The sequence below is a fragment of the Electrophorus electricus genome, chromosome 7 (assembly GCF_041902795.1).
Source record: "Electrophorus electricus isolate QZ-2024a chromosome 7, ASM4190279v1, whole genome shotgun sequence".
NCBI lineage: Eukaryota > Metazoa > Chordata > Actinopteri > Gymnotiformes > Gymnotidae > Electrophorus > Electrophorus electricus.
In genome coordinates, this window is record NC_137503.1 from 34,984,527 (window position 1) to 34,997,500 (window position 12,974).

A 12,974-nucleotide genomic window follows, 5' to 3' on the forward strand; every position below is an offset into this window, starting at 1 on the left:
GTGTGTGTGTGTGTGTGTGTGGGTAAGTGTGTGTGTGGGTGTGTGTGTGGGTAAGTGTGTGTGTGTGTGGGTGTGTGTGTGTGGGTAAGTGTGTGTGTGTGTGGGTGTGTGTGTGTGGGTAAGTGTGTGTGTGTGTGGGTAAGTGTGTGTGGGTAAGTGTGTGTGTGTGGGTAAGTGTGTGTGGGTGTGTGTGTGTGGGTAAGTGTGTGTGTGTGTGGGTAAGTGTGTGTGTGTGTGTGTGGGTAAGTGTGTGTGTGTGTGTGTGTGGGTAAGTGAGTGTGCAAGTCCCCGTCTCTTGCCTCTCGCCGTCTTTGCAGTATGTTGTTTAGCTTTAGGTTGTGTGCGTGTGTGTGTGCATGTACATGCGTGTGTGTGTGTGTGTGTGTGTGTGTGTGTGTGTTGTTTAGCTTTAGCTTGAGTGTGCTCGCATGCGCTTCAAGGCCTCCCTGCTCTGCTCTGGGCGATTGTGTGTGTGTGCGCACATGTTGTGCAGAGCGAGTTCACCAAGTTTAGGTGTCTGTTTATGAGTAAGAACTCGGCAGCACAGAGGACAAGGCAACTGGGTCATGTTTGCGTTTAAAATGCTGCTGTGGGACCAGGGAAGCTGAAACCCGGAGATGTAAGGACAGGGTCCTGTTGTTCCCTGCATGGGGACTTCCATGGGCACTAAGTAGATGGGGAGTTCCATGGGTACTGAGCAGTTGCATTTTACTGAACTTATTGGTGCTTGTGCATAGTTTGTTGGTATTTATTAAAGTGTCCTCTGACCGTGTGAAAATTTGTCGTGATTATGATAAAAACAGTGAGACCCCCCCCATCCGTCTCTCCCTGGACAGGCTCATCTGTTGAGCTCTCCATTACACAGGATCTCTGCGTTTTGATTTATAAATGGGAAAATTGCAAGCAGCTTGCATAGTTACTGTATAAGCAAAAGAGGGGTCCTGTGAAGGCTAAACATATGCAGGAATGTCAGAGCCCCGAGAATGTTACTATGTGTGGGAAGGAAGCTCTGTGTTTTGCTCCTTTGTGACTTTGTTCTGTGTTGTGTATTTTGTGTGTTATGTGTATTGAATGTGTTGTGTGTTTTGTGTCTCTTGTGAGTTGTGTGTTTTGTGTGTGTTGAGTGTGTTTGTTGTGTATATTGAATGTGGTTTAGGTTGTGTGTTGTGAGCGTGGTGTGTGTGTGAGTTGTGTGTTTTGTGTGTTTTACAGGAATGTCAGGACCCTAAGAATGTTGCTATGTGTTGGAAGGAAACTTGGTTCTTTGCTCCTTTGTGAGTGTGTTTTATGTGATTTTATTTGATTGTGTGGTGTGTTGAGTATGCTGTGTGTTTTGAGTGTGTTTGTGTTGTGAGTACATTGTGTGTTTAGTGTGCTGTGCATTTTGCATATCTTGTGTTGTGTGTTTTGAGTGCTGTGTGTTGTGACTATGCTATGTATGTGCTCTGTGTGTGTGTGTGTGTGTGTGTGTGTGTGTGTCCTGAGCCTGGCCTTTAGAGCTACAGTCCTCTGTGTGTGTGCGTGTGTGTAAGAGGTGAGCTGGCTGTTCCAGGTCAAACATCAATAATGCAGTATTGGACTATTTTTACCCAGAGTCAAGAGTGAATTATCCTGCTGCACGTTTACAGTTTCTTTATAGAAAAAGTCAATTATGGGTTTAGAAGTAATTTTAAATATATAACAGCACCATGTTTGATTCACTGAATTCTGTTATTTCTGGGAAGCTAAACTAGCATCTTATGGGCTACTGCTGATGCTACTTGTATTTAAAAAAAAATCCCCAAACCTTTTGTTACAGTATCAGGGTCACAGGACTTTAGAGCATAAGGAAAAAACAAACCAACACATTTAATACCTGGCTGTTCAAAAGAAAATGTGCAAATTAAACAACTTTCATCTTAGTGGGAAAGCTTGAGTCAGGCACTTGTTAAAAACACTTTACAGTGTAAAACATGGGAAACGTCTGAGAGAACTGTTTGTAAAACATACCGTCCCTGGCTGTCTGAAGCACATATCTAGAACACTGAAGCAGAAGGGGTCTGGAGCACATATGTAGAACACTGAAGCAGTAGTGATCAGGAGCACATATCTAGAACACTGAAGCAGTAGTGATTAGGAGCAGGTATCTAGAACACGGAAACAGACAGGGTCTGGAACACATATCTAGAACACGGAAGCAGTAGTGATCAGGAGTACGTATCTAGAACACTGAAGCAGAAGGGGTCTGGAGCACGTATCTAGAACATTGAAGCAGAAGAGGTCTGGTAGGGAAAGCACAGTACTCTCAGTAGGGATGGTGGTCTTCAGTACCTTCTGAACTAATATAGGAAGAACTGCGCAGGAATGGGAGAGCAGAACTGCTGTCATTTCAGGGCTCCTTACGCCACTGTGTCCTTACTTGATCAAGGTTTATTCTCCGTGGTAGATACATTTTGAATAAATGTTTGCACTGGAAAGAAAGCACTCCTTGATAATGGGAGTTTGCCACTCTGATGTGTGAGCTAGTGCTTGGAACTGTGCAGCAGTCCAGTAAGTACACAGCTCCTAACTGGCGTGGCATTCTGTCAGATGAATCCGCCTGCCCTGTGCGTGGTGTGTTCTAGCGTATATAAACGGACTGCGTCATTCGCTCTCATTGTCCTGTGCGTTAGCTGGTGAGTCTGGTATGCATTTATTGTCGTTTGTGAGTTGGATAGCAAGGAAGCCGTTTAGCGGAACGATGACGTCCTGCAGCTCAGAGCCAAACATTTGGACCTCATAGTAACTCAGAATGCTCCATGTCAGTGAAAAATGTGGTGATTCCCCTCACATTCTCAACCGGAATCCTAGAGTTCCAGATATGATCGAGTTCCATGTTTCTAACGGACACTACGGTGGTAAGAGCCATTTTAAGCTAGCAGCCCATGATATGTGTGTGTGCCTTCGATCCGCTCACCAGATAATTCAGGTGAACCATGGGCTGCTGTGTGAGGTCAGTCCTGAACAGTGTACCCACACTACAGACCGACGCCACCTCCCCGCCTGGCTAATTCATTCTCATCTTATCTTTTAAAAGTTTCAACTCGGCTTGATTTCCATGGTTTCTTGATCTGTCATAAGTGTGCCCATGTGATGTGAAAGCTTTGGGAAGAAGGTCTGTGGGTGTGGTTAGGGGGCTTGCATGTCAAATGAGGGCTGTGGGTGTGGTTAGGGGGCTTGCATGTCAAATGAGGGCTGTGGGTGTGGTTAGGGGCTCGCATGTCAAATGAGGGCTGTGGGCGTGGTTAGGGGCTCGCATGTCAAATGAGGGTTGTGGGTGTGGTTAGGGGCTCACATGTCATATGAGGACTGTGGGCGTGGTTAAGGGCTTGCTAACTTGAATGAGGGCTTTGGGTAGGGTTAGGTGCTCGCATGAGGTCTGTGGGCAGGATTAGAGGTTCACATGCTCAAATGGTGGCTGTGGGCATGGTTAGGGGTTCAATCTGTATGTTGTATATTGTGTATTGTATGTATTTCTTGAATGTTACCAACAGCCAGAACAAAATACCTTTTTTTTGTGCGTGTGTGTGTGTGTGTGTGTCTGTCATCCACTTAACCTGATTCTTCTTCTGATGCTGTCGGATGCGTTTGATCAGGCACAGTCGCGGCTGGCTGTTGGCACCCTGCAGATCAAAGTTGCCGTGTGATGCGTCTTAGGTTGGCACAGGGCCCTGGCGCTGTGGTAGCCACCCCAGTCTTACTCTGGAGGTTGTCTGAGGTTTTGGTTCTTGGCAGGTGGGTGTGTTTTTGCGTCCACTGGTTTGTTATGTAAAGGCACGTGTGCGTCAGTATCTTTTAAGTTCACTGTGCATGCCGACGGGTTCCCTTACAAGGAGCTTTTACATGTCCTGTTTCCACGGTTACAGCCAGTTACTGAGGACACCTGATGCTTGTAGAGAACAGCATGCAGGCCTTCTCATCAGAATATAAGTACTGCACATTTTATGGAGTTTTAGTGCAGTCACCTGTTGTACAGTCACCTGGTATACTGTTACCTGTTGTACAGTCACCTGTTGTACGGTCATGTGTTGTTTGGGTGATTTATGTAGGGGAGACCTGCTTTTATTTTGTGCCTGCATCCTCCGTTGTCTCTTCTGAAGCCTGTCAGGCCAGCAGTCCTGGCCCCCACAGCCACTCTGTAAGTGCCTTACAGGCCAGGGATAGGCATGTAGGGGAAACCCATTTCACCTTTGTTTTTGTAGAACCTGATCCTCAGTGCAGCTATCAGCAAGTAGACAGTGGCTGTACCGAGCTCAGCTCTGTTTCCTCGTGGGCTGTGATGTCACACCGGGTCGTGCTGGGCTCCCCTGGGCGTGAAATGTACGAGTTCACCGCTTTCAGTCAGCCCTCAGCAGGTGTCTGGTGCCACATGAGGATGGGTTCATTAGGCTGGTGAGCTGAAGTCTTGCCCTTAGGCTGCGTGACACAGACGCCTGTCTGTCTGGCTTTAACAGCTTGACTGTTGGTTTCCAAGCAGAAGGACACATGACTGCTGTCCTCCTTACTTGCATGCTGGTTCATGAGGATGATTGATTTATCTGTCAGATATGATCTCTTAATGGAATATGTTCTTCTTCCTTGCCGTGTAGTTCTCTTGACTTCACTGCGGAGAGTTTGAATCTGATGTGGCTTGTAAGCAAGGATGCCCTTGGACAGCTTACCTCCTCGTGTGTGAATCAGGTTCAGGAAGGAAGACGGGATTGTATCATGTAACCCCACTGGCCTGCCGTTGTCGGTTTGGTGTGTTGGAGCAAAGCGATTGGCCAAGTACCTCTTGTGAACTCGATCCCATTGGCTGACCGGTGTTTTTTTCCCTCCCACAGCTTTGCATAAGTTCCAAAATGAGTGCAGTAGGAGAGAGTGGCCACGACCCCACCACCCCAGAGCCGCGTAAGAGGAAAGCCCCCCCCTGTGACACCTCGGGCCCAAGGTAAGGCTTCCCTAGCTCTGTGCTGGCTTTACTCAGACCTAAACCAGCTGCTGACGGACACGGGAGCTCGTCAGTCCTGGTCATTTAGGGTGAATGTGTGAGCTGGTGGTACTGGAAAATCTAGTGGCAACTGTGTAATATTTGCCTAATTCATCACATTGGTTATAATGAATGAAAATTGTAATTGCTCCACTGGTTATAATGGTAATTGAGTCACTGGGCAGCTCTTGCATGGTGCTGCCAGGCCGTGTGCCTTTCTGTGTTGATTTAAGTTGAGGTTCAATGCTTATCGCCTCACTGCGCCGTTACGCTACCCCCGTGCCTGTCTCCACATTAGACCCCTGAGATATGTGTCACACGTTTCTTTATTTAGAGTCATGAAAGATATTGGCACACAGGTCTGACACACAGCGGCCGACTGATGAGACTGTACAGAGTAGTGTGTGTGTGTATGTGTATTTAGCTCTAGAGGTAGTCTGCATGTTTTACCTTTAGTGTTAAATGTTAACAATTGAGGAGTGGGGGCATTGCAGTGCCTCTCAGGACTTTTCACTGAAGTGGTCTGGATGTCGAGCCATGTCCCCAGTCTTAAGGGGACCAAGACCCACTGATGTGTCATAACTGATCCCCCAGGGCCGTGTGCTGTGAGGCTGCACCTGGTACTGCAGACGATGGGTGTGGTCATGCACTAGTGGTATTAGTGTATGAGATTACAGCAGGGCCTTGAGGTGTGTGTGTGTGTGTGTGTGTGTGTGCGCGGGACAGCTGTGTCCAGGTGTATGATGGCGTCCCTGCCTCCTCCGAGTGGCTGATGTAACTACAGCAACTGCGCACATAAGCCGGCCTACACACAGCGCCTGTGTGCAGCATTGGCAGTGTGATGACCTAGATTCTCCCCTGCTGCACACACACACACACGCACATATACATACACACGCGCATGCACACACACGCACATACACACACACACACACACACACATACATACACAGTCGCACATGTACACACACACACACACACACACACACACACACACACACACACATGCATATATGCATGCAGCAAAGACTCCAACATATGTACATGTCCCCTCTATATTGAAGTCTATACTAAGTCCTCTTCTAGTGCACATGACACTCCAACTGTACTAGTACATCACTCAACAGGATGAACTCACACATATGCACACATACACACAAGACACACACACATATGCACACACTGCACACACACACAAACACAGATGCACACACAAATGCACGCCCACAGATGCACACAACACAGACACACACAAACATGAGCATGCACATAGATGCACACATACACAGAACACACCCCCACAAAGTTGCACACACACAGCTGCACACATAAACAGAACACACGCACACAGAACGCACACATTTTGCTATAAGAGGCAGCTTAGCCAGCAGAGTGTGGAACACTGAAGAATAAAGAATGTCTGCCACAACTCTCCTACTACCCCAGTACACTTCTGCCCTAATGTCTGTCCTTCTACTACCTCAGTACACTTCTGCCCTAATGTCTGTCCTTCTACTACCCCAGTACACTTCTGCCCTAATGTCTGTCCTTCTACTACCCCAGTACACCTCTGCCCTAATGTCTGTCCTTCTACTACCCCAGTACATCTCTGCCCTAATGTCTGTCCTTCTACTACCCCAGTACACTTCTGCCCTAATGTCTGTCCTTCTACTACCCCAGTACACTTCTGCCCTAATGTCTGTCCTTCTACTACCCCAGTACACCTCTGCCCTAATGTCTGTCCTTCTACTACCCCAGTACACCTCTGCCCTAATGTCTGTCCTTCTACTACCCCAGTACACTTCTGCCCTAATGTCTGTCCTTCTACTACCCCAGTACAGTTTTGCCCTAATGTCTGTCCTTCTACTACCCCAGTACACTTTTGCTCTAATGTCTGTCCTTCTACTACCCCAGTACACTTCTGCCCTAATGTCTGTCCTTCTACTACCCCAGTACACCTCTGCCCTAATGTCTGTCCTTCTACTACCCCAGTACACTTCTGCCCTAATGTCTGTCCTTCTACTACCCCAGTACACTTTTGCCCTAATGTCTGTCCTTCTACTACCCCAGTACACTTCTGCCCTAATGTCTGTCCTTCTACTACCCCAGTACACTTCTGCCCTAATGTCTGTCCTTCTACTACCCCAGTACATCTCTGCCCTAATGTCTGTCCTTCTACTACCCCAGTACACTTTTGCCCTAATGTCTGTCCTTCTACTACCCCAGTACACTTCTGCCCTAATGTCTGTCCTTCTACTACCCCAGTACACTTTTGCCCTAATGTCTGTCCTCCTACTACCCCAGTACACTTTTGCCCTAATGTCTGTCCTTCTACTACCCCAGTACACTTCTGCCCTAATGTCTGTCCTTCTACTACCCCAGTACACTTTTGCCCTAATGTCTGTCCATCTACTACCCCAGTACACTTTTGCCCTAATGTCTGTCCTTCTACTACCCCAGTACACTTCTGCCCTAATGTCTGTCCTTCTACTACCCCAGTACACTTCTGCCCTAATGTCTGTCCTTCCTAAAACATTTACAGTGTCACATTCTTTCTGTTCCATCACTAGTTTGTTTACTGCATTGTTTCTTGAAACTTTCTTTGGACTTTCGTTTTCGTTTCTTTCTTTCCAACAGATTGAGAGAGGGAGTCCTGCCCTGCGCTCACATTACACAACTCTCTGCTTCTGGTCTTATCCCACAGCCACGTGTTCCTCTACTCTTTCTTCCATCGTCGCTCTCTGCATCTCCTCCTCCCGTGATTAACCAGTTCTCCATGTGGAGTGTGGGAGAGTGGTGGGGTTGACCTCCCTCTCTGTCCACCACCAGGTCCCCCCACACACGCGTGTGTGTCGCCTGTGTCCTCTGTATCCACACACCCTCTCCCCAGGAGCTAGAGCCTGCACAATCTAAAGCAGCGCCGTTACCGTGGTGACGGTTTTCCTGCTCTTGACCCCGTGAGCGTTTCTTATCTATGACCTCCAGAGTTTTCCACTCTTACAGGCAGGACTGCAGATTGCTCCTTTACGGTGAGGGCAGAAGACACTGGCTGTGCTGGTTGCTGTTTAAATGTTCAGGGATGTTTGATATCAGTAATTGATCTAGCAGCTCCCTCAGTTTGTTTAATAAGGCCCCTGCAACCATGAAAGTGTGTATGAGTCACCTATTTTGGGTATGAACAGGTTACATAGTGTATTTTATTATACACCTTCAGCGTATTATTATGCATAGGTTAGCAGAGAAATGCATGATATTAAACTGTTGATTGGTTGGTTGATATTGTGATTTGAAATTGCTGGTTGGTTGGTTCTGTTGTGTTTTCTAGTGTGTTTTTTTTGGATGATCAAGACTCATGAAGTGCAAACATGGTTTGTAAGTTTTATTAGTTCTGTGCACATTCCTTACTTGTTAAGCAGCTGTTTTGCCCTTGACTTGACCTTCAAAGGGTTCTCCTGCCCTCTCAGCCCTAACCCGAGTGTCAGTCTGGTAGAAGTCTTCGTTTCTGGGCTCTTGTTCACCTTAACTGAACCCTTGCCTTTCTCTCTGTTTGTGTGTGTGGCAGTGTGGAGAAGCGTCGTCGGGAGCTGGAGTGGCGCTATATCCACGAGCTGGCGGAGCTGCTGTCCGCTAACATGGGCGACCTCGCTGGCCTGACCATCAAGCCAGACAAATGCCATGTTCTGAAGAGCACGGTGGACCAGATCCAGCTGATCACACGCAGGGAGCAGGGTAAGAGAGCGCCACGGAAACGCCCCCTCCCGCCAGAATCCATGCAAACGAAACCCTTGCGACACCCTCAACTGGTTGTTAGGCATGCTGTCACTGCACGTGATGGAGGGCTTCTTCAGTAGGAACCTGAAGTCCTGAGCAAACCTCTTATGAAAAATAAAGGCATAAAGTTTAGGAGCAACACCCTAGAGCCAGAGCAGTGTCAGATATGACAGATCCTAAGCCCTGTTCAGAGTCTGCGAGGCACCAGTGACGTGTGAAGGGCTCTTTCTCCAACCTCTGTGGGGTGAGGGTGTGAATGTTGCGTATTTGCTTGAATTTTAGGTCTGCTTTAAATCAGTAACAGACAGGGCTCTTAAGAGACGCACTACGAAGATAAGGAGTCATAGCGTGCTAGGGGTGGGTTCTGCTCAGCGGCAGTAAGGAGCTCACCGCCGGAACACCTCACAGCTTCACGCTTCTCATGAAGGACTGAATTCCAGGCTTCTAACTCGGCGCCCATCCAGTTTGGCATTTTGATCTCCTTCCTCACGGTCAGGTCCAAGGCAGCTGGAGTGCTCCGGAGGCCTGTGTACCCAAATGTGGTTCATATCGATGCTGCCAAGCACTGAAACATTGAAATACATGTTGTCCATCTTCTGTACTTTAGAAAAATAATATATTGAAAATGAAATTTGTTTGTGTCTGTAATCAAATCTTGGTTATGTAAGTTGCTGGAAGTACAGCTGACCAATCTGACTGCACAAATGTTACTCCAGCACAATTCTTGGATCCCTACAACACCGTGAGAGGAGCACACACACACCTCAGCAGAAAAGCTTGAAGGTCTGGTGGCAGCTACTTTTTACCAGACACATCAAGCTGTTCATTTGTATATTTGGTCATATACAAATACATTATACATTAAACCTCACCAAACATGCAGTGACACTAAATTCATCTGAACTGCAGTGTTTTGACTGCAGTCAATGGTACCATGGCTACATACCACCACTGTAACCCCAGCTGCAGGCCACATTTAAATTTACTGCTGACGCTTTTATCCAAAGCGATTTACAATTATGACTGACTACTGAATTGAGGGTTTAAGGGACTTGCTCAGGGGCCCAACAGTGGCAACTTGGCAGTGGTGGGGCTTGAACCAGCAACCTTCCGATTACTAGTCAAGTACCTTAAACACTGCAGCTATAATTACAGCTATAACCCTAGCTGCAGTCTAAAGCTATAACTATAGCTACAGGCTACAGCTATAATAACCACAGGTACATGCTACAGCTACAGCTATAAGCCCGGATGCACGCAACAGCTACAGCTATAACCCTAGCTGCAGTCTACAGCTATTATTACAGCTGAGTGCTACAGCTATAACCTCAGGTGCATGCTACAGCTACAGCTATAACCACAACTGCACGCTAAAGCTGCACAGAACAGATAGAAGCACAGCTGTGACCACAGTTTCACACACTAGGTACAAACCACAGTTTCACATAGCAGATACTTACCATGGCTATATCCCACGGCTACTATACATGGCTACATCATTTTAAGGAAAATAATATGATCTAGAATGCTAACTTTAGCTAACAGTCCATCATACCTATTGGAGCCAGTTGGCCGAATATAATTAGTGTAATGGCAATATATTACTACTAACGTAACTTTATTATCAACTGTGCCGTTAGTGGTCACTCAATTAAATGAATACTTGTTTCACTTCTAGTTAGGATTAAAGTACACATGGTAGTGCGGTGTGACTGATGTTCGATTGTCTAGAGGCCCTGTGATGATGGAGATGATGGATTCCTTCTGAGGAGTTTGCACGGATGTTTTAGGGGTAATTATTAATTCATTAGGCTGATAAATAATGCATTCTGCTCCTTTCAGAGGCAAATATTAATCTGTCCTGCAGTGATGAATGGCTAAGCTCAGTGAAGTGGTGAATAGAACATGATTCAGTGCATCGCTTATCATTATTTACTTTACCTGTCTTTAGTTACTACACTGTGATCTCTGTAATAGTTGTAGCTGATTCACCTCCTGTAGGAGCTGCTAAAGTAACACTAGGTATGACATCACTCAAGCTCACGCACTGCAGACAATTCATGTGTAGTAACACACAATACGTGTAACCAAGTGATTGGGTGAACGCAAAGCAGGTTGATCACACTTGGCACCTTAAGTAGGTACATACTGGTTCGTGCACCTTCAGTAGGTGCATACTGGTTCATATTGTGATTTAGTAATATTAGGTTAATCCTAGTTACTGATAGATGAGAAAATGTCATGACTAATGATTTTGGAAACACGTTTCCCTCTCAGTAGCTCAGTAAGCCACCGAGTCTTTTTAATTGAGCTATGTCAAGGTTCAAGATGAACACTGTTCTAATGGAAATTTAAATTCTCTTAGGACGCCTTTGTGATAATAACGTTGTGTGTTTTAAACTTTCATGTCAGATGTCTGTAATGCAGAACTTGAATGTAGTTAACAGTGGTAGTTAGGAAAGTGGTTGGGACTATCAGCTTTTAAGAGGAGACTGAGCCTTGGACAAAGAAACCGAAGGGATCTGATTAAATCTAAAATGTGGTTTCTGGAAGTCTGGGTCAGTTGTTGGATTTCCAGCGTTCATATGTAAAGTTTACTGTTCAGAAGTGGAATTTGCCGTGTTTTATGACGTACACGATCAGCAAACATAAATGTAACTAGAGCTGTGTGCAATATTGATACACCAGTATATCATGAATACACTCTTATTGATATGTGAATCAGTCCAGTCATGGCTGTATTGATATTAATAAGTGTTTATATTCTTTATTTCATTCAGGTTTAATTGCAGCATTTAAAAGGTCCAGCAGGTGGTACCTCAAAAAGACATGGCAAAGGAGCTAACACCCATCTCTGTATAAACTCTTATACATGTGTAATCCTCCCCCATACCACACTGTACTGCTTAAATACCACAGCACCCCAACCACGTCCTTATACACGTATAATCCTGTACTACTGTCAATGGCCATAAATGTCTCTAAATGTTTACTGTCACTGTTCAATTACCTTGTTACACAACAACTGCAGATATGTTATTATACGAAATGGATCTGTACATTCTGTAGATTGTGTACATATATACCCAACCATATACATTGTACATTGTGTATATAATCATAATATACATATATTGTACATACATTGTTAATATATTTTGTACATACATAGAATATATATATTTATCTTGCATATATATATTTCACATATAGAGAATATCTGTATTTCTCTACGCACCCCTGTTTTCTTTTCCTCAGTTTGGACAGAGCACTCTCCACCATTTCACTGTGAGTTATACTGTGTATGACTATGTATGTGACGAATAAACCGAACTTGAACTTGAACTAAACCATCAATGGCCATCTAATATGAGACAGCAGGCCAAACTGCAATCACCACAGTTTCAGTTTACCTGGGAGGTATGACTTGTCAATCCTAACAGCCTTCAGGGATTCTGTCTTTAGCCTCACAACCTGATCTTTATCATTCAGTGCTGCACTGTACCATCTATCTAAACTCTTGACTGTTTTTTCGTAGTATAGATGGTATCGCTTTTCCTTCCATTATGAAATTTTCCCGCGCAAGTTTTCCCTTAACAGTCGACAGGCTTCTAGACTTGGCGATGTTTAACCTTCTTCCTTGGCCACCCAAGATTATCATTTATCTTGCCTAGCAACCGCCGGGTACACAACTACGGCACAGTGGTTGTCAGCATTGTCATGTCATCCAGCACATTTCCAATCTGTGCCAGGATGTAAACTCTCTTGTGTTAAACCAGAGCTGAATGGAATCAAGGGAAGCTTTAACCAACCCACTAATCTTCTCTGCTACCTGGAAGAATCCACGTTTTCCAGTGAACCAAACACATTCACTAATGTAAGAAAACCAGACGCAGGTCCCTGCTGTCTTACCTGGCTGCCTGAATCTCATGCCGAATGGTACTGTTACGCTCCAAACAACCTGCAAATCCAGAAATGCATGCCTTTATTACTGACTCATTAACCTCTCTCTCTATCTCTCTCTCTATCTCTCTCTCCTCTCTCTCTCTCACTTACTCGCGCACACACACACACACACACACACACACACACACACACACACACACACACACACACACACACACACACACACACTCCATATTAAGAAGACTTATAGGCCCAAACTGTTCTATACCCATTGAATCTTTCTCTTCTGGAGTAAGGATGCCTCCCGATT

At 45.6% G+C, this 12,974-nt stretch overlaps 1 protein-coding gene across 10 annotated transcripts in view; it reads left to right on the forward strand.

The window, feature by feature from the left end:
• ncoa1 (nuclear receptor coactivator 1) overlaps positions 1-12,974 on the forward strand; it is a 57,075-nt gene that overhangs the window by 14,767 nt on the left and 29,334 nt on the right. For 8 of the 10 annotated variants that reach the window (XM_035524170.2, XM_035524166.2, XM_035524168.2 and 5 more), the window contains exons 3-4: positions 4,842-4,948; positions 8,550-8,716. In XM_035524170.2, the coding sequence (XP_035380063.1) occupies positions 4,860-4,948; positions 8,550-8,716 (256 nt within the window). In that variant the 5' untranslated portion in view covers positions 4,842-4,859. Of the gene's footprint in view, positions 1-4,841; positions 4,949-7,507; positions 8,017-8,549; positions 8,717-12,974 lie in introns of those variants that run through there. The other 2 variants (XM_081716864.1, XM_081716863.1) reach the window with 2 other exon arrangements.